The following is a 22,208-nucleotide window of genomic DNA, read 5'->3' on the forward strand; positions in this document are numbered from 1 at the left end:
GCAGTACCAATGGACTTATAATGCTGGATTGGTTTTGCAAATTTGGTTATAATTACTATATATTTTTTTTTTTTTTAAAATTTTTATTTTTTTTTACTTTTTTTTTATTTTTTACAAACTTGGGAATAATGGGGAAATAACTATGCCCTTAGAAGCACAGAGCACAGGACACAGCACCACTGGACTGAACAGGACACGGCACAGGACCCAGCAGCACTACGGAACTCAGCAGGACAGAGCACAGGACACAGCACCACTGGACTGATACTGCAGAATGTGTAAACTTTGTAATATTGCAGTACCACTGGACTTTTACTGCTGAATGTGTGAACTTGGTAATATTGCAGTACCAATGGGCTTATACTGCAGGATTGGTTGTGAAAATTTTGTGGTAATTAAAAAATATTAAAGTAGTTTTTGGTATTTTATAAAAAAAACTTTTTTTTATTTTTTTAAACACAGGGGAATATTGGGGAAATAACTATGCCCTTAGAAGCACAGAGCACAGGACACAGCACCACTGGACTGAACAGGACACAGCACAGGACCCAGCAGCACCACTGACCTCAGAAGGACAGAGCACAGCACACAGCACCACTGGACTGATACTGCAGAACACAGCACAGCACAGCACAGCACAGCACAGCACAGCACAGCACTAAACAGCACAGCACTAAACAGCACAGAACTAAACAGCACAGAACTAAACAGCACAGAACTAAACAGCACAGAACTAAACAGCACAGAGGACCACCTAACACACCCTCCCTCTACCCTGATCAATGCCCGAGTGAAGATGGCGGCGACTAGCGGGGAATTTATAGGATCCGAGTATCGCGAGATCCGACAACGGGATTATGAGTCAGAGCCTCAGTTTCACTTTTGAATTTGGCGCCAATACCCGGATCTGTCTCGGATCCGACTCGGATCCGCAACGTTCGGGTGGGCTCGGATTTCAGAAATCCGAGCGCGCTCATCCCTATTTGAAATAGACCTACGGTGCGCAAATGATATCTTTTTCTTTGCTGTGTATTTGATCCTATTGGCAGAGAACAATCAGAGGAACTGGGCAGCATACTCTGCCCGGTCTCTGCCGACAGGCACATGAATGTATTGTGCGGCTGTCAAAAGAGTGTGCGGGGCACTACATTCCCCCCCCCCCCCAGCAAAACAATCTAGATCTGCCCCTGCTATTGGCTGCACAATTCATGTGATCACAGCTGCTGAATCTGGTTGGTCTGGAATGATCAGCTGACTGCATCCAAGATGGCTGCACCCATGCAGCAGAACAAACAATATGTGTTAGTTTACAAACGAAGATGTGATGGACAGGACTGCAGCAGGCGACCAGGAGGCACCCGGGTAGCTGTGATATGACAATTGCGAACATAAGTGTGGTTAAGACCCCGATGTGTGACACTCAGTCCTAGTGGTGCCATGTACCGCTGTACCTGCTTTTGCAATTAATTCCCAGGTCTTCACCCTCAAATGGTGGCTTGTTTTGGAACCCTTGGGGCCAAGCTTCTTGTCATGAAGTCACAATACCTTCAATGAGGGTATTTTAACATTATAGAACCTACAAATATGTAAATGAGACTACATAAAGAAATCAGCATAAAAATATAAACATGAATTTATTAAGTAACTTTAGTTTATGGATTTAATCGGTTAATAAAGCCAACTGTAATCTTACACCATACCATAAAAATGACTTTTAAAAAGTATATATTAGTAAAGTGGTGGGAAGATAATACTAATCAGACAGAGGATTGTGTGGGAGGAAACCCACAGAAACATGGGGAGAACGTACAAACTCCACTGACTATATAACATCAATCATACTACCTGAAATGCTGTTTTGATATTACTTATTTATAAGTGAATGCAATGGCCAGTTAATGACACATAATTAGGGCGTCCATTTTAAAATCAATATATATAGCTACTATGTAACAACCTGCTTTTGCTGATTTGACATCACATACTGGTGATTGAATGTAACTATAAAACAGTGAGACTACAGAGACATGAAATAGGAGAGTGTAACAGGTCTAATCTCTATACTATAAAATATAATCCAGTCCCTGGATCTAATACACTCTAAGAAGTATATTTACTAAACTGCGGGTTTGAAAAAGTAGAGATGTTGCCTAGAGCAACCAATCAGATTCTAGATATTTATTTAGTACATTCTACAAAATGACAGTTAGAATCTGATTGGTTGCTATAGGCAACATCTCCACTTTTTCAAACCCACAGTTTAGTAAATCTAGCCCTAAGAGACATTCTATTTAGCTTTTTTGATGGTTGAGTCAATATTTAATGGAGTACTAATTATTACCAAGTTACAATAATTAATGTAATGCTGTATAAGTGAACTAATCAGTGCCAGGCAGCGCTAACTGGGATTTATAAGGAATGCAAGATCACAGTATAAATATTATGTAAAGGGAAATCTGATACTTGTATACATGAATATAACAACTGGTTACTCCAGACAGATATCCTAAGAAATAGAATAACGTAAACTGCCAGGAAATATATATATCTAACTATAAGCTTTATTACATGAGATCAAACCTGACACATGATATGAGGAATGTAATGACATCACATTATTCCTGACATATTGGGTTACCCTGTAAAAATCTTTCACAATCACAAACGAGTGGAATGGTTTTTTCTCCCATTTAATATTACATATAATACGTTCTGTGCGGATGTTCAAAAACTGCTTTTTCTAAATATATATAATTAATATACACATAAAAACACACACTGTGGTCACTTTATTAGGTATACCTTTCTAGTCCTAAGTAGGACCCCATTTGACACCTGGGGCTAGATTTACTAAGCTGCGGGTTTGAAAAAGTGGGGATGTTGCCTATAGCAACCAATCAGATTCTAGCTGTCATTTTGTAGCATGTACTAAATAAATGATAACTAGAATCTGATTGGTTGCTATAGGCAACATCCCCACTTTTTCAAACCCGTAGCTTAGTAAATCTAGCCCTTGATATCTTTGTGGCATGGATTCAGCCAGGTGCTAGAAACATTATAGCTTCTGGTCCATGTTGACATTTCAAGTGTATACATTACTCACATTTACCTATTCCTGCAATAACTGTATCATGAGACACTCTCTTTGAGAAACAAATTTCTCTAGATACTATTTACCCCCTAAATCTTTAAGTGAATATATAGGGTAGAAAACAATTTTCACACATTAAGGTGGCGGCAGGGGAGGGCTGGCAAATGTTAGCTCGGGGGGAAAGACTCGACTCAGTAGGCTATTTTAAATGAAAAAAAAATCCAGGTCCCCCAGTGACCCAGGCCAAGGAAGCTCACTATGGGACCGGCCCAGGGGTTAGATGCCCGCCTGCCCCGCCCAGCCAGCCCCTGGACAGAAGTGTGCAGTGTAGATAGAGCCAGGTCTGCAGCATAAGGGAGCGTATACAAAGCTCTCTTCAATCACTGTCAGTGAGCTCTGGGATCCGCCCTCTCCTCCAGTCCCAGCTCTCACTTAATAAGTTGCAGCCAAGAATCCTGTAACAAGTCTGCAGACATGGGGGCTCTGCTCAAAATAACACTCGTCGGGCTCACCCTGGGTCTTCTAGGTGAAAGGGTCATGAATTTCATGTAAGTTACCAGTTTTAATTGCCGTTCCCCTATTGTTGATGAAATTTTATAGCCGTGAACAACATCTGTAAACTCTAGAAGACTTACTTGTATTATATAACATGTTTCCTGAACGAGATTGAAGTGGAAGTTTTCTTTATTAATCTTCAATAAAATGTAACATTTTATAAATTCCAAATATATATATATATATATATATATATATATATATGAAAACAGGGATACTCTGCACTCTCCAAACACATAATTAATGCTGTACCAAGTAATATTCTATATTAAAAAGAGGGAATGTTAGTTCCACATATTGCAATATACGTGAAGCTGACCAACTCACGCCAAAGTCTTTCCATTCTGGTCAGTCCTAACATGATCAAATGCTATGCTATTTTATCTGGGCTTAAGGCTTACCTGCACACAGCTTTTAAAGGCAAGACTTTCCCAAGCATATATTGCAATATGTGGAACTAACATTCCCTGTTCTTAATATAGAACAGTACTTGGTACAGCATTAATTATGTGTTTGGATAGTGCAGAGAATCCCTGTTTTCTTGTCTAGACAATGTGGGCAACCCCCTCTTGCACCCCAGTATGCACATGGTGAGTGCAGAGGATCTATGTCTGTTTTTGCGTGTGTGTGTATATATATATATATATGCAAAAAGAGCAGTTTGCCATGGATTGTTAAAGGAGAGACTGTGTCTTTCTAGCAGTCTGCAGAGGGACGTACTAAAAGGAATGCCAATAGACTTCTATGATAGCAAATTAAACTTTTATGTATATTTTAAGAAATCTTCTACTTCTTAATTATATCGCCCTAATCACACACACTAAACCCTTTGCATGTGCCCTGCCCCACACCTGTACTTCATTACACAAGTGTGATCATGTGGAATGACAGCTGTTTTATATGCCATGTCAAAACAATTGCTCTTCTGTCATGGAAGAAGCCCCCTATTTCTCTCACATCCTCTACTCCCACACACTATCCCTTTGCATATACGCTCCCCCACACCTGTACCCCACTACATTACTACAATTTGCATAGGTACATCAGAGTCATGAAAAGTCGCTAATAAAAAAAAACATTTCTTGGGTCAGTGGTATTATATTACACTTGGTATGAGTTAATCTTGTTCAGGAAAACACTTAACTCATACTTGTGTAATGAGGTACAGGTGTGGGGGAGCGTATATGCAAAGGGTTTAGTGCAGGGTTTCCCAAACCCAGTCCTCAGGGCTCCCTAACAGTGCATGTTTTCCACATCTCCTTGCTGGAGCATAGGTGTAATCATTACTGACTGACACATTGTAACAGATCCACAGGTGGTCCTAATTATGTCACATGTGATCCGGAAAACCTGCACTGTTGGGGAGCCCTGAGGACTGGGTTTGGGAAACCCTGGTTTAGTGTGTGTGATTAGGGCAGGGTTTCCCAAACCCAGCCCTCAGGGCTCCCCAACAATGCAGGTTTTCCAGATCACATGTGACATAATTAGGACCACCTGTGGATCTGTTACAATGTGTCAGTCAGTAATGAATACACCTGTGCTCCAGCAAGGAGATGTGGAAAACCTGCACTGTTGGGGAGCCCTGAGGACTGGGATTAGGGGATGTGGGGGAAATAGGGATGTTTTTATGGGAGAAATGCAAATTTTTACTGATATTTCTGCATTGACCTGGCGTATAAAACAGCTGTCATTCCATAGTCATCGGCCGTCATTCCACATGTAAAATATGACCAAGTTTCTTAGCAATCAGTGTGTGGAAGATATAATTAAGAAGTATAAGATTTTTTTAAAATATACATAAAATTTCAATTTGCTACCATAGAAGTCTATTGGCATTCCTTTTAGCAGAGTGAAACTGTCATTCCTTTTAGTACGTCCCTCTGCAGGCTCGTGTTGCAGACGGGGTTAATCCTCCACACTTCTCTGCACACAGGTTCACATGCCCAGAACATGATTGTGATTATTTTCTAGCTCAGTAGTTAGTTGGGGCTGGGCAGGAAGTATAAATAGTTGGTCTTGTGTTTTGGGCAAGATGACGGACTGAGTTAGTTGGCCAGTGACTGAGAGGTTTTTTCTCCATGCGTGGTCGTGGGAAATTTTAAATCCTTTTGTTTCTTTGATTGTTAGAGCTACACCTCTGGCTGGTTGTGACATTCTGACATCCCCGAATAAAGTGCAGCAAAGTGGTTCAGCAAATCTGAGTGAGCTTCATCTTTTTGCCATGATATCTCTCTCTCTCTATACATCTATATATATATATATATACACAGCCAGTTGGTCAACACTCCTCCTTAAAATATCCTCCGGCCTGGGTGCCCTCCCAGACAAAAAAACGTTTTCAAAATAAATCACCACATGGAGGCAGCACTCCTTGGTCTTTCAAAGAATTTATACACAAAGTTGTTCTTATTCCAATGTTTCAATCATGTTGAATGACTTTCCTCATTTTTCCTGAGGAAAATCATAATATATATATATATATATATATATATATATATATATATATATATATATATATATATATTTCAACTGACAGACAGATATAGAATGGCGCTCACAACCACAACGTAGTCACAATAATGCAGTATAATAAGTAGAAAAGTTCCAGATGTGTAGATAGCTCAAGTATGAGCGGCAGCCACGAAACCTGTAGCCAGATGGTTAATCCGGAAATGAAGACACTGTAACAGAAGACAGGCAGGGCGCCTCAATGTGTATTATCACTTGTATAGCGTAAATAGATGTAATAACATGCGTACCATGAGGTATTGGTAGGTCGTCTAATCAGAGAGGGATGATCCTCTTCATAGATTGTTCCTCCCTGTCACGGGCACTAGGAGTCTTTACCCAGGGATCACCAGGTGATAGGCTTACCAGAGCAGTATAGGTGGTAATATGGTACTCTGGTAGCAGGGTGATCACGGAACAGGAAATAGCAGATGATGAGATGCTCAGGAAAGTCTATGACTAGCAGCACTGGCAATATGGAAGTAGTAATACACGAGGAACTGTATGGACAAAGGACACGTGAAGGTAGTCAGTGGTCTGCGGTAGCAAGTTGTACCACTGCTATAGTGAGGAGGAATGTCCAACAGAAACGAGGAGGTGATGAGAGTCAGCGCTCTGCGGATAGCAAGTTGTACCGCTGTCTGAGTGAAGGAATGGAATCCAAGTGGAGGTATCCGGGGAGTCAGTGGTCTGCGTTAGCAAGTTGTACCACTGCTATGTGAGAGGATACTGGAACAGGTGAAACTGTAAACAGGAGTCAGTGGTCTGCCACTAGCAAGTTGTACCACTGAATATATATGTGAGGAGGTGCACGGGGAGAGACTGCAACACAATATATACACGGGCACCTTGACTTTGATCCACAGTAATATGCACAATATATACACGGGCACCTTGACTTTGATCCACAGTAATATGCACAATATAAATGTATAAATGACTGAACAACACTGCCAATATAGAAAGTCTCTTGAAGTAATCCAGCATGAGATAACACAGTCAATGATGGCAATAGAGTCAGCAGATAGTACACTCCAGAGGAGAACCAACACAGTCCAGCAAGGTATGCAATACACAGCACAGTCAATGGGAAGTATGCATACCGTGGTTCAGGAGAAGGCAGTCAGACAGGAGTGCAGAGATACCTGAAGGGCAGGAGGCCGGCAGGATCCAAAGTCCCTGGATGGGTGAAGCGGTGGTCTAACAGGTGCAGCGCACAGGTAGGTAGACCAGCAGGGAACACAGGAAGGCGTGGAGAGCGGATCAACAGTAGATGGATGAGTAGCGCTGAGAAGTAACAGCAGCGGGTCTCTGCGGGAACACGGAGGTAGCCAATAGCAACCAGCAGGTGCAGTAACGATGGGACACCGGAGCAGAGTTGAACTGGAACAGTTGGTCACGGAGAGTAGCGGGTAGCAATAGTGGCAGCAGACTCAAGGAAACACGGGAGAGTTGACAAGGGCTGAAGACTGAAGCGCACAGAGGCAGCGGATAGGAATCAGCTAAACAGTCACGATGAAACACAGACGGGTTGCAGGTTGAAGACTGTAGTGCACGGAGGCAGCGGATAGGAATCAGCTAGCAGTCACGATGATGAAACACAGACGAGTTGCAGGTTGAAGACTGTAGTGCACGGAGGCAGCGGATAGGAATCAGCTGGCAGTCACAATCATGAACAGGTGAGTGGATGTGAATGAAAAGACTGTAGTGCACGGAGGCAGCGGATAGGCATCAGCTAACAGTCCCAATGATACATGGTAGAGTTGAAGTGATTAGAAGACTGTAGTGCACGGAGGCAGCGGATAGGAATCAGCTCACAGTCACGATGATACAGTAGATGGTAGAAGTGGTATGGGAACCACAGTAGTAGAAGTGGTTTGGAAACCACAGAGGTAGAAGTGGTTTGGAAACCACAGGAATCAGCTGGGCTGAATAAACGAGGAAACACAGGAACACCTTCAGAGACTCATGGGGAATGAGACTCCAAGATCAGGCAATGTGGTGATGACCACAGGTGCTTAATATAGGGAGGTTGCCTGATCTGCCAATTAAGTTAAAGGAACATACACTGGAGGTATAGAAAGGGCTGCGCATGCGCAGTCCCTCAGGATGGAGGACGGCCACGGTTCCTAAATGTCCGGGAAGAAGCACTCACAGTCCGGTGAGTGACAGTACCCCCCCTTTTAAAGGTGGGCACAGAACGCCTGGAACCGGGCTTGTCCGGATTTTTGGAATAAAACTTCTTCAGAAGGGCAGGAGCATTAAGATCTTCAGCTTTGATCCATGAACGCTCTTCAGGACCAAAGCCCTTCCAATGAACGAGGAAACGGAGGACTCCTCGCGAAATTTTTGCATCCAATACCTCAGTAATCTCGAAATCCTCCTCCTGATGAACTTGAACTGGCTGCGGTGCTGAGGGAGGAGTCGAGAAACGGTTGATGATAAGAGGTTTGAGCAAGGACACATGGAAGGCATTGGAAATCCGAAGATTCTTAGGAAGAAGAAGTTTAACACATACTGGATTGATAACTTGAATGATCCTATATGGACCAATAAAACGAGGGGCGAATTTCATAGATGGAACCTTCAAACGAATATTTTTGGTAGATAACCAGACACGATCTCCAATTTTTAGTGGTGGAATAGCCCGCCTCTTCTTATCTGCGAAAGACTTATATTTATTAGATGTCTTCTTTAAACAGGTTTTGACCTGAGACCAGATATTTTTGAAGGTTTGACAAGCAGTCTCCACAGCAGGAACTTGGGTGGGCGGGAGGGCAGGAAATTCCGGAAAAGACGGATGGTGACCGTAGACCACAAAGAATGGAGTTTTGGATGATGACTCATGGTACATGTTGTTATGGGCGAATTCAGCCCAAGGGAGCAATTCTACCCAGTTGTCTTGGTTGGCTGAAGAGAACATCCTAATAAAAGTCTCAAGATCTTGATTGACTCGTTCCGTTTGTCCGTTAGATTGCGGATGGTAAGACGATGAGAGTGCTAATCGTATGCCCAAGGTTTTACAAAGGGCCCGCCAGAATCTGGAAACGAATTGTACTCCTCTATCCGACACAATCTCAGACGGACATCCATGGATGCGGAAGATTTCTTTAATGAAATGTTCAGCCAGAGTAGACGAGGAAGGTAAACCGGACAGAGGGACGAAATGGGCCATCTTCGAAAATCTGTCTACCACTACCCAAATAGTATTGTGATTCTTACTTGGTGGCAAATCAGTAACGAAATCCATACTAATATGGGTCCAAGGCTTGGACGGAATGGGTAGTGGTCGCAGCAACCCTGCTGGAGTTCTGCGGGAGGATTTGAACTGAGAACATAAATCACAGGAAGCAATAAACTCTTTGACGTCTCTCCTCATTGAAGGCCACCAGTAACTACGAGAGAGAATCTCAAAGGTCTTGTGTTCACCGGCGTGTCCAGAAAAACGAGAGGCATGGAACCACGAAAGGATTTTCCTCCTCAGAGTAGGAGGCACAAGGGTCTTCCCAAATGGTAGCATTTTGGTGGATGAAGCAGCCAGAGAAATACATTTGGGGTCTAGAATAGCATGGTTGGGAACCTCTTCTACATCAGAGGACGTCACAAAAGCTCGAGATAGAGCGTCAGCTTTCTTGTTCTTAGCGGCTGGTTTGAAGGTTATAATTAATTCAAAACGGGAAAAGAAAAGAGACCATCTTGCTTGACGAGGGTTCAAGCATTGAGCAGATTGCAAATATGACAAGTTCTTATGATCCGTGAAGATCGTCACCGGATGGCGAGCTCCTTCCAACAAGTATCTCCATTCCTCTAATGCAGCTTTGATGGCCAGCAACTCCTTGTCCCCGATAGTATAATTTTTCTCTGCGGGCAGAAGACCCCGAGAGTAGAAGGCACAAGGATGTAATTTTTGTTGCTCCGAGCGTTGGGAGAGAATAGCTCCTAAGCCCACATTAGAGGCATCTACTTCTAGGAAGAAGGGGAGTGTCACATCAGGCTGTCGCAGAATGGGAGCAGACGAGAAGGCCTCTTTGAGGATTTGAAAGGCTTGGAGAGCCTCAGATGACCATTGCTTAGTATTAGCCCCTTTCCGAGTTAGGGCCACAATGGGAGATGCAATGGATGAAAAGTCTTGAATGAAGCGTCTATAGTAATTGGCAAAACCTAAAAAACGCTGGATGGCACGAAGAGTAGTTGGCTGAGGCCAATGTAGTACAGCATTTACTTTGTCTGGATCCATCTTCAGGCCAACTCCGGAAACTATATACCCCAAGAATGGAATCTGGGGTAACTCGAATGAACATTTTTCCAATTTACAGAACAACGAGTTTTTCCGTAGTCTGGAGAGGACCTCTGCCACATGTTGGTGATGAGAAGGCAGGTCCTGTGAGAAGATCAATATGTCGTCTAGGTAGACAACGACACATACATATAATAAGTCCCGAAAGATCTCATTGATGAAACCCTGGAAAACAGCGGGGGCATTACACAGCCCGAAGGGCATTACTAAATATTCGTAATGCCCATCTCTGGTGTTAAACGCGGTCTTCCATTCGTCACCGGAACGAATTCTAATTAAATTGTAAGCACCACGAAGATCCAACTTAGTAAATATCCGAGCTCCCTTGATGCGATCAAATAGCTCAGTGATCAGCGGAATGGGATACCGATTCTTGATAGTAATGGCGTTGAGTCCACGAAAATCTATACAAGGGCGTAATGATCCATCCTTCTTTTTGACGAAGAAGAACCCAGCTCCAGCGGGAGAGGTGGAAGGTCGAATGAACCCACGCTGGAGATTCTCCTGTATGTACTCCGATGTGGCTTGAGTTTCAGGTAACGAGAGAGGATAGACCCGACCCCTGGGAGGAGTCTTGCCAGGTAGAAGGTCGATCGGACAATCCCAAGAACGATGAGGAGGAAGACGTTCAGACTGAGCTTTATCAAACACATCGGCAAATGAAGCATACTGAGGAGGGAGTCCCGGGGAGGAAGATGAGATGGAAGATCGCTGTACTTTAAGAGGAATAACTTGAGAGAGACAACGATGGTGACATTCAGACCCCCAAGACGTAACTTGAGGGGTGCGCCAGTCAATCTGGGGAGAGTGACACTGAAGCCATGGAAGGCCTAAGACAATCGGACTTGTCGTAACTGGAAGAATTAAAAACGAAATTTCTTCATGGTGTAGTACACCAATCTGAAGGGTTACTGGAGACGTACTCTGGGTGATGAGACCATTGATGAGGCGTGATCCATCTATAGCCGTCACAGTAATGGGTGTTTTTAAAGTGATCACTGGTAGGGACCATTGATTCACTAGTGATTTAGAAATGAAATTTCCTGCTGCTCCGGAATCAATCAATGCCTGTGACTCAAAGGATTTGGTAGCAAAGGAAATCGTAACATCAAAAGCGCAGACTTTAGATTTCATAGACAATGGAGAGGACTCCAGGGACCCTAACTTCACCTCTCCAGAACTAGTTAGGACCTGGCATTTCCCGATCTCTTAGGGCAAGAGCTGAGCATATGCGTGGAATCAGCACAATAGATACAGAGTCTATTCTTTACTCTTCGTTTCCTCTCCTCTGAAGATAATTTGGAACGTCCTATCTCCATGGGAATCGCAGAGGATGGAGCTGGACGAAATTGAGGGTTAGAACGAAGAGGTGCTTTGACAGCCGTTGTTTTCTCAGACTCTCTTTCACGAAATCTCATATCTACACGATGGCAAAGAGAGATCAAATCTTCTAGTGACGAAGGAAGTTCTTGGGTAGTCAGTGCATCCTTAATTTTATCGGAGAGCCCCTGCCAGAAGGCGGCAACTAATGCTTCAGAGTTCCACTGAAGTTCAGAGGCTAAGATCCTAAATTGAATGACATACTGTCCTACTGTATGGGAGCCTTGTCGCAAACGAAGAATGCTGGAAGCAGCGGAGGTCACACGACCTGGTTCATCGAACACACTTCGGAACGTGGAAATGAATTTGGCACTATCTTGTAGAATTGGATCGTTTCTCTCCCACAGAGGGGAGGCCCAAGCCAGGGCTTGTCCAGAAAACAATGAGATAAGATAGGCCACTCTGGAACGATGGGTAGAAAAATTTTGAGGTTGAAGTTCAAAATGGACTGAACATTGGTTAAGGAAACCTCTACAAGTTTTGGGGTCCCCGTCATATTTTGACGGAGTAGGCAGGTGAAGCGTAGGAACTGTAGACACCTGGGATGGCACTGGGGAAACGGAGGAAAGCACAGGAGCTTCAGCATTAGCTGTAACAGTCTGTCCAGATGTTCCTTGGGAGGTTAAAGATTGGTAACATTGAAGTAACAGCTGTTGGCGAGCATCCTGTTGCTCCACACGGCTGACCAGATGCTGCAGCATCTCTTTAGCGGTAGGTTCCGTATCTGGGTCTGTCATGGCCTGATCTTACTGTCACGGGCACTAGGAGTCTTTACCCAGGGATCACCAGGTGATAGGCTTACCAGAGCAGTATAGGTGGTAATATGGTACTCTGGTAGCAGGGTGATCACGGAACAGGAAATAGCAGATGATGAGATGCTCAGGAAAGTCTATGACTAGCAGCACTGGCAATATGGAAGTAGTAATACACGAGGAACTGTATGGACAAAGGACACGTGAAGGTAGTCAGTGGTCTGCGGTAGCAAGTTGTACCACTGCTATAGTGAGGAGGAATGTCCAACAGAAACGAGGAGGTGATGAGAGTCAGCGCTCTGCGGATAGCAAGTTGTACCGCTGTCTGAGTGAAGGAATGGAATCCAAGTGGAGGTATCCGGGGAGTCAGTGGTCTGCGTTAGCAAGTTGTACCACTGCTATGTGAGAGGATACTGGAACAGGTGAAACTGTAAACAGGAGTCAGTGGTCTGCCACTAGCAAGTTGTACCACTGAATATATATGTGAGGAGGTGCACGGGGAGAGACTGCAACACAATATATACACGGGCACCTTGACTTTGATCCACAGTAATATGCACAATATATACACGGGCACCTTGACTTTGATCCACAGTAATATGCACAATATAAATGTATAAATGACTGAACAACACTGCCAATATAGAAAGTCTCTTGAAGTAATCCAGCATGAGATAACACAGTCAATGATGGCAATAGAGTCAGCAGATAGTACACTCCAGAGGAGAACCAACACAGTCCAGCAAGGTATGCAATACACAGCACAGTCAATGGGAAGTATGCATACCGTGGTTCAGGAGAAGGCAGTCAGACAGGAGTGCAGAGATACCTGAAGGGCAGGAGGCCGGCAGGATCCAAAGTCCCTGGATGGGTGAAGCGGTGGTCTAGCAGGTGCAGCGCACAGGTAGGTAGACCAGCAGGGAACACAGGAAGGCGTGGAGAGCGGATCAACAGTAGATGGATGAGTAGCGCTGAGAAGTAACAGCAGCGGGTCTCTGCGGGAACACGGAGGTAGCCAATAGCAACCAGCAGGTGCAGTAACGATGGGACACCGGAGCAGAGTTGAACTGGAACAGTTGGTCACGGAGAGTAGCGGGTAGCAATAGTGGCAGCAGACTCAAGGAAACACGGGAGAGTTGACAAGGGCTGAAGACTGAAGCGCACAGAGGCAGCGGATAGGAATCAGCTAAACAGTCACGATGAAACACAGACGGGTTGCAGGTTGAAGACTGTAGTGCACGGAGGCAGCGGATAGGAATCAGCTGGCAGTCACAATCATGAACAGGTGAGTGGATGTGAATGAAAAGACTGTAGTGCACGGAGGCAGCGGATAGGCATCAGCTAACAGTCCCAATGATACATGGTAGAGTTGAAGTGATTAGAAGACTGTAGTGCACGGAGGCAGCGGATAGGAATCAGCTCACAGTCACGATGATACAGTAGATGGTAGAAGTGGTATGGGAACCACAGTAGTAGAAGTGGTTTGGAAACCACAGAGGTAGAAGTGGTTTGGAAACCACAGGAATCAGCTGGGCTGAATAAACGAGGAAACACAGGAACACCTTCAGAGACTCATGGGGAATGAGACTCCAAGATCAGGCAATGTGGTGATGACCACAGGTGCTTAATATAGGGAGGTTGCCTGATCTGCCAATTAAGTTAAAGGAACATACACTGGAGGTATAGAAAGGGCTGCGCATGCGCAGTCCCTCAGGATGGAGGACGGCCACGGTTCCTAAATGTCCGGGAAGAAGCACTCACAGTCCGGTGAGTGACACTCCCAGTTGGTCAAGTAATGGACAATGCAAAAAACAGAGCACAACATAGAGTAGTATTGTCAGGATGTGCAATCACACCACCTGTGAAGTATACACCACCTATAGGGCTTCCTTAGCGTGCAAAAACACTGATGCCCAGAAATCAACAGTTGTAACATGTAGGACACCCGTGTATACCAGCCATATAAAATATATGTAAATAAAAACTGCGTACCAGATGGTCTCTCCAAATTGACACAAGATTAATTCTTTAGATGATCAGTTGTATAATCCCTCTCTTCCAGTCTCAGTCATTGGCAGCAATAATGACAGGAAAGAAGGTGTAAACAGTACAATAGCGCTTTTATTAAAAAATAAATATATGCACTTACATCAGGGAGTGCAGATAGATGCTAAGGTAGTAGGCTCAACGCGTTTCGTCCCGGTAAAGCGGGACTTCATCAGGAGCGAGAAATAGCAGCGCTATTGTACTGTTTACACCTTCTTTCCTGTCATTATTGCTGCCAATACCTCATGGTACGCATGTTATTACATCTATTTACGCTATACAAGTGATAATACACATTGAGGCGCCCTGCCTGTCTTCTGTTACAATATATATATATATATATATATATATATATATATATATATATATATATATATATAAAATATGTCCGGTGAAGGTCCTAATAGGATATTAAATATCTGGCCCCCAGATAACTATTACACTGAAATAGGAAGTTACATGACTTCCCCTCAGATAAAACATTCACTTAGCCCCGGTGGTAGTCAGCATATCGATGCTGACTACACCGACAACACTTACCCCGACATCTGGAGTCCGGCTGGCTGCTTCCACGATGAGGGTCCATCACCACTCTTCACTGAAGCGACTTCAATCAATCCCGAAGCCAGAAAACGCCGGCCGCACTGGATGACGTCACTGACCTCGTCCATAGTGAGCTAACTTGGGCTGGGTCACTGAGCCACCTGAATTTTTTTTTTTCCTTTAAAATGTTCCTAATAGACTGCTGAGCTCGCCCCCCAGAGCTAAAATTTGCCAGCCATCCCCTGATTATGCCAAACAATTATTCAAAGTGCTGGTCTATTACACATGAGGTTATTTAATGGGTCCTTTATCAGACCAACCCACTGTCCAAATTTATGTAGGACAGTCCCGATTCTAGGCAGCCACTATCTGTAATGACGACATTTAATTATTTGGAGGTATGCTTTATGACCTTTGTGAATAATTATGTTCTTGTATCTAGTTTGGTATTTGTGCGGCAGAGGTAGACAATCTGTACTTCTCCCACTGTTGTGGAATAAGCTAAGCTCACCATTGTATCGTATTATCATGACAGTATCTACTCTCACCATGTGAATTGCACAATATCCAGAGAAGAACGATCACTACTGGCTACAGATACTCTTAAGTCATGGCTTGCTCCTCATTTGGGTGTGGTTGCATACAGTAGATATATGTAGATACATTTGTCAAATGACCCCCAAAGTGCTTGTTTGGTTGATTGATTTGTATTAGCATCCATTACAGTTTTGGTGTTATGTGGTGTTCTGTATATGTGTAAGGCTAATTGCTTTTTGATACTTTGTATTCGTAAAAGTCTAAAGACCAATGTAAGAAAGAGTAGATATTTTTAAGGCCTCATACCCATTGGCATTTTCAGCGTCGTACTGGCCCACTGGAAAATCGGGGAAATCCCTGGTGGGCCCTGGTGCCTTAGGGCCACATCTCCTTTTCTATGGAGGCAGAGCCCACCCGGGCCTAGAGTTTCCAATCCACCTGGCGTTACCAAGCCCAAAATGTGTAACCCGCAGGGCCCATTGTTAAAGGTGGCACCCACACCTTTAACTGGAACCTCGTCCTCTAAGAGTTGCACACGTCAAGTACACGTTGTGACGCTGGCAGTGTACAGGAGCTGAGAAGAACCTGCCTGTCCGACCACTAGGAGGAGATGAAGTTTTACTAACAAGCTATAAAGCAGATGACTATTATTGATGTGAGTCACGTTTATTTATACGTTGTGTGAACCTGTAATTCTATCACCAGCGCTGTACACTGGGAGTTTTGGATTATTGGAGTAATAATGATACATTTATTAGAATCTATCATTTACACTACTACAAAAGGGAAGAAATAGATTTTTTTTTTCAAAATGCCATTTTACTGTAGATTTTTTTAAGTTCTATAATTAAATCAGAGGAACAGGCTTCAATTAGAGAACCAGGGATTAGTGGGGCTGGTATTATGAACCGGGGCAAGGGAGGTTGTTTTGGAGAGAACAAATAATGGAGAAAAAGATGACCAGTAAAGACTTACAAAGCATCTATAAAGCCCATCATTGCGCAAGATTAAAACTTAAACCATCTATTGTTCACACTATGAAAATTAGGATATATACACTCATATATACGGCCACGCTTGTGACCACGGATCATAATGGTCTCTTCCTCCCCTCCTGCTGACCTAATCACACATGGGACATGTACCACGGGACATGCGAGCTGTCACACGTGTGCCGGCAGTAAGAGATGTAGACCGAAGACTCTGCAGTGTTGGAAAGAAAGATGGTGATTGTGGGGGCATTGGAAAACTGGGGGGGAGGGGGGTCTAGTGCCTGGAAACCCCCCTCCAAGCCTGGGGCACTGTATAATTGAGGTGGCTGGACCCTGCCCCCACTTCGCACGGCTCTGCTTGAAAAGGGAGAGCTGCATGTACCAAACAGTAGTGCACACAGCATTGCCCATGTATATTATGGGGATAAGAGGAGTTGGAGAGCAGCCAAGTACTTTCTAAAATTATAGCCACACCCCCATGCATGCTAGCCACGCCCACTGCCTGCATGGTGTGGAAACCCCCCTCTACAAATCCTGCGTTTGCCCCTGGGGGGGGGGGGTTCAATCTAGTTTAGTCGGGGGCATGGGCTATTAATTTAATGATGAGAATGGGGGATAATAATTTAATAGTGTGCCGGAGATATTCATTAATTGGTGGGGTGATGGAGGTGCCTATGGGATAATTTAATGCTGGGGTGGTTTAAAGGCTAATGATTAAACCTGTGGCTGATTCTGGGTAGAAGGGTGGCTTTTTATTCAGTGAGAATACTAATTATTTAGTGCTGCGGCATTTTAGGGATGGTAATAGGATTATTTATTACATACAAAACTTTTCTTTAAAATGCACGTAATTCTGTATTCAAATACAAGCGGATCTGAAGAAACCTCTCTTGATAACCCAGGTCTAGGTACGCTATGGATATATACGGTACTTATCATATTGAGACAGACACAACACAGAGCAGAATACGAACAATCCATATGTGGAATATAAAGTCCCAAAAGAACGCACATAGAGAAAAAAAAGTATTCAATGATTGTCACCGTTAATAATATAGTCATTGTGCAAAAGACATTGGGGAAAAACAACAACTTTTTTTTCATTTTTATTTTTTTTATTTTTATACATTTATCGGAATGTTCTCAATGTGTACAGCGTATAAAATAACTTTTTACATTTGCTTCTAACTGCGAACACAGTTCTAGCATGCATAAATGGCCATCGTCGCTAGTAATCGGCACTGACACCAGATCTGTAGCCGCTGCAAATGATACGACTGAAAAACTCGTATGAGATGCCCAAAGCTTGAATCAGACGCTACTGCATGCAGTCGGCCTCGGCACGGTCTTACTGTACATTATTTGTATTAGTCCTTCCCTCCCAACCCCATTCCGCCCTTTAAATCGTAGGCAGTCGTATTGTCATTTACGTGCCAACGTGAATTGGGTACTTTGAGCAAGTCTCGATCTTGCGCATACGCAGAGCGAAAATACTCAAAATATGCCACATAAATGGACTTAAATTCTTTAATGATTCAGATCCTCTATGTACTGTAAGCATTGAAGTCATCTTTATGTAAATAATGTAAATGAAAAAACTATTTAATTTTTTTTTTTTTTAAATTATACTATTATCAGTTGTTGTTTTAATTTATGATATAAGTTTTATGTGTTCTGTTGTGAATTTTTAATGTACATACCTGTGTGCATATACTGCAGTCTACGTACGAAAATAACTGTTTAGGCAGAGCGTATTTCATACTTGCCGACTTTCGACAAGTGTAGTCCGGGAGAGGGGCGTGACTAGAGGGTGGGAGGGGCGGGGCCCAGCCAATCGCTTCATTTGGCCCTGCCCCCGCAACAAAAATGCCATCTTGTTAGGGCAGGACCAAAATAACGCAATTCACTGTGAATCGCGTCAGTTAGGCTAGGCAGTTGCGGGATGTGGGAGACTTGCCTGCTCTCCCGGGAGTCTGTGAGACCGACCCGAATTTTGGGAGTCTCCTGGACATTCCGGGAGAGTTGGCAAGTATAGCGTATTTCCACTCATATTGAAATCATAACGTATCTTCGGATCCCCTTGGATTTGAATACGGACAAAACTTTGCACAAGTTCCCTGCTCTTTTTAAATACAGAACTTAATGTCCTTGTTTAGGAGGCAAATGCTTCCAACTCGGTGCCAGGCGTTTATACTTTCATCTTTAGGAAACTTGTCAGGCGAACACTATTCTAGATTTCCTCATAACTCTGTCATTTGAGCAATAGTCGTTTGCTGTTGAACTTGGCCCGAAGACACTGCTGTAGGCTTGATGCAATATATCTGGATTCAGATCAGAGAGTACAATGTCAGCTGGACCCGGAGTAGAGTTCACTGAGATATTGCAGGACACAGCCGTGTAGAAAACTCAATCAGAAGTGTATGAATTATCTGTATTCTATTCATAGAAATAACAACAATAATGAAGATTATTGAATAATTTATATTATTTTTTATTATCATGATTATTATAATTTTTTATAAATTGTGAATGAGTTTTTCCATCTTTATAAAGAGTCTGTTTTTTGACACACAATTTGTTAGAAGCCAATTAACCTACTAATATGTTTTTTTGATTGTGGGAGGAAACCCACGCAAACATGTAGAGAACATACAAACTCCAAGTTAACAGGGCCTTGGTCAGAATCAAACTCATGACCTCAGCACAGTAAGGCAGCAATGCTAACCACTGTGCTACTGGTGTGCCACTGACCATGGCTGATTTCCCACAAGGCCACACTTCTTTTTTTTTTTTTTCTTTTTTTTTTTTTTGACGAAAATTTAAATGTTCTTTTAAGTGTTTTTAAAAAAATTACAAAAATCAAGACATAACAGATTATGTTTAAGCTAACATTTTATTTATAGTTTTTATATGGGAGATGTTAATAATTGTCTGACTTTATCCCGAGGTTCTAAAAAAAAAAAAAAAAGTTTGTGTTTAGAGAATCTTGACATTAATCTGTGGCAGTCCTTTTGCCATTGTTTTAGTCTATTCAAGCCTATTTATTCGTTTTGCCACTTTTAAGAATAATAACCGATGCAGTGTCAAGAACGACGTAGTGAGGACTAGTCCCTGTGATTCCAAAATTGGAAGGACTGATAAAATAGAAAAGGGTGGGAGGTGATTGTAGACAATGGAACAGATCCTACAAGGACTTTTGGGCATACTTGCCAACTTTTCAAAGTTGGCCACTGAGAGATCCCGAGGGGGAGGTGGGGGTCAGGGTTCGGCAAAGCGCATAATTTGGCCCCACAACGCAATGACTCAAATGCATAATTTTACCACGATAGACAGGCCAAAATGACTTGATTCCCCGAGAATCACTAGAAAGTGGGCAGATTCGGGAGATCTACATGGAATTCGGAATTCTCCCGAACATTCTGAAATAATGGTAAAGTATACTGTTGGGAGGTATGCCCCGCTCACTGTATTGGGTGAGAGGTCATGGTGGACAATGGAACAGATCCTGCAAGGCTTCTACAAGGACTGTTTGGAGTCGTGTCCCGCTCACCGCAGATTGCTGCAAGCAGCAATGCAGGGTGTTAAGGACGGCCTAGCACTTCAGAATCCCATAACACTCGCCTACATGAAGTGGCCACACCCCCAGTGTCACATGACCATGCTCCCACGCTTCACACTGACCCGAATTATGAAGTATTAATGTTTGGAGGTATGTAATGTGTGTTTTGGCATGTTCTGTGTGTGTGTGTGTTTGTGTATGTCTGCCACTTGCTATAACCAAAAATAGAAACTTGTGTATTATAAAGAATAATGTTCCAAATAGTGTTAAAATTAATTTATTCTGGATGTTATAAGTTACTTTGGAGTTCCATTAGTCCTCTGTCGGGGTAGTCGGTATCGTTAATTGGTACTACACCCATGTAACGGGCTGACATGTAACTTAATCGTTTTGGATAAATGTTGTTAGAATGTAATGTGTGCTAATTCATTTATATCTAATTTTTGCAGTCACCGGTCTAAAATATTGAACAAAGCAGAACCTATAGACCATCCTAACTGCCGGCTAGTGGAAGGAATAGGTACGTCTATGAGAATTCATAACCATGTCACCACATCCTACTCTACTACAAGTATGGTTCAAAGGACTATAGTAATGCAATATAAATAAGAGGAGATATTTATAATATAACCAGACGGTTATCCTTCTGCACTCACCATTAGCAAAATGTTACACATTAATTCAGCACTAATGCCAAATTACTTATGCGGCCATTCTGGCCATTGCTCTGGCACAGGTTCAGAGTACAACTGTAGCTCATTTTACTAAATGGACACATGGCGAGTGTGATAACTGGGCCCAGACTGGTAGTCCTTACGAGGCAAATGTCAGACTAACACCTTAATGAAATAAAACATCAGTGTAAATGACCTACCTAACCTAAGTAACTTACTGCTTGTACCATTTGCTTCTCTTCTCACTTAACTTTTTACCAGTTGCTGGTGACAACCGTACACTGCTACCTCCTCTGTGATTGGCTGACAGAACAACCCCCTACTCCGCTGGTGCAGAGAACCAGCCAATCCCAAGGCCGAGGGGGATGGACCTGAATTTAAACACTGGAGTTAGCAGTCTATAGCTGTTCCGCACAACCAGGGACAACACGAAAGGAGAGTGGTGATTGGATACAGCGAGTAAACTTAGCTGTAACTGCATAATGACTACAATGAGATATGTAATAGTGCATCATATCACTATATATTATTTATATATTATTATTATATTATTATTATTAAAGTTTAAAGATGAATAAGTCCTCATTTTAATCAGAAAGAATAACTCAAAGCGCAAGAACACATAACTGTATATCTGCAGAATTGGATGCAGTTCACTCAATACTTACATTTATTCTCTGTCTACACTCAAACAACCCTCTGACCACCCAACCAACTGTATTACTGTATGACGGATCATATAGACCCACTATGCACCAAGCACCAATCTGGTTAGACCAATATGTAATCCGTGTCACGTATCCTCATGTATCCAGCTCTTATTTCCCTATAGATTGTAAGCTTGTGATCTTCTGTTTGTTAATATATCATCTTGTTTCATTAATGTGTTTGTAAAGCGCTGTGGAGTACACTGCACTGTGTAAATAGATGTTATTAACAGTAAGGACACCAATGTATTTCAGAACATGAGGTTTAGTTGTTTGACGCATAAAATAAAGAAAGTTCCAATGTTCTCTTATTTTCATAATATAAACTATTGTAAAAAAAATTACGGTGAGGCCAACAGGACGGAGAAGGGCCTAATGTGATAGTAAGCTATACTGTCTGGTGACATTTTTACTGTTCTGTATGAGACACCCAGAATTGTGTGCAAAATATTCCCCAAGTCTTTGCAAAAAAGTCAGTGTAGACATGCACAGTTTGTTGTAGTTAGTAAGAGACCCCCACAGGACACTTTATAGTCAATATGACTTTTGTTAATTTGGTGTTAGTAA

At 42.9% G+C, this 22,208-nt stretch overlaps 1 protein-coding gene across 3 annotated transcripts in view; it reads left to right on the forward strand.

Annotated features, from left to right (window-relative positions):
• The first annotated feature begins 1,287 nt into the window (after window positions 1–1,287).
• Window positions 1,288–22,208, forward strand: part of LOC142158119 (serum paraoxonase/arylesterase 2-like) — a 97,808-nt gene continuing 76,887 nt past the window's right edge. Inside the window, exons 1-2 of one of the 3 annotated variants that reach the window (XM_075211781.1) lie at window positions 1,288–1,362; window positions 20,710–20,780. In XM_075211781.1, the coding sequence (XP_075067882.1) occupies window positions 1,325–1,362; window positions 20,710–20,780 (109 nt within the window). In that variant the 5' untranslated portion in view covers window positions 1,288–1,324. Of the gene's footprint in view, window positions 1,363–3,480; window positions 3,640–20,709; window positions 20,781–22,208 lie in introns of those variants that run through there. The other 2 variants (XM_075211778.1, XM_075211780.1) reach the window with 2 other exon arrangements.

Source organism: Mixophyes fleayi, chromosome 5, assembly GCF_038048845.1.
Source record: "Mixophyes fleayi isolate aMixFle1 chromosome 5, aMixFle1.hap1, whole genome shotgun sequence".
Taxonomy (NCBI): domain Eukaryota; kingdom Metazoa; phylum Chordata; class Amphibia; order Anura; family Limnodynastidae; genus Mixophyes; species Mixophyes fleayi.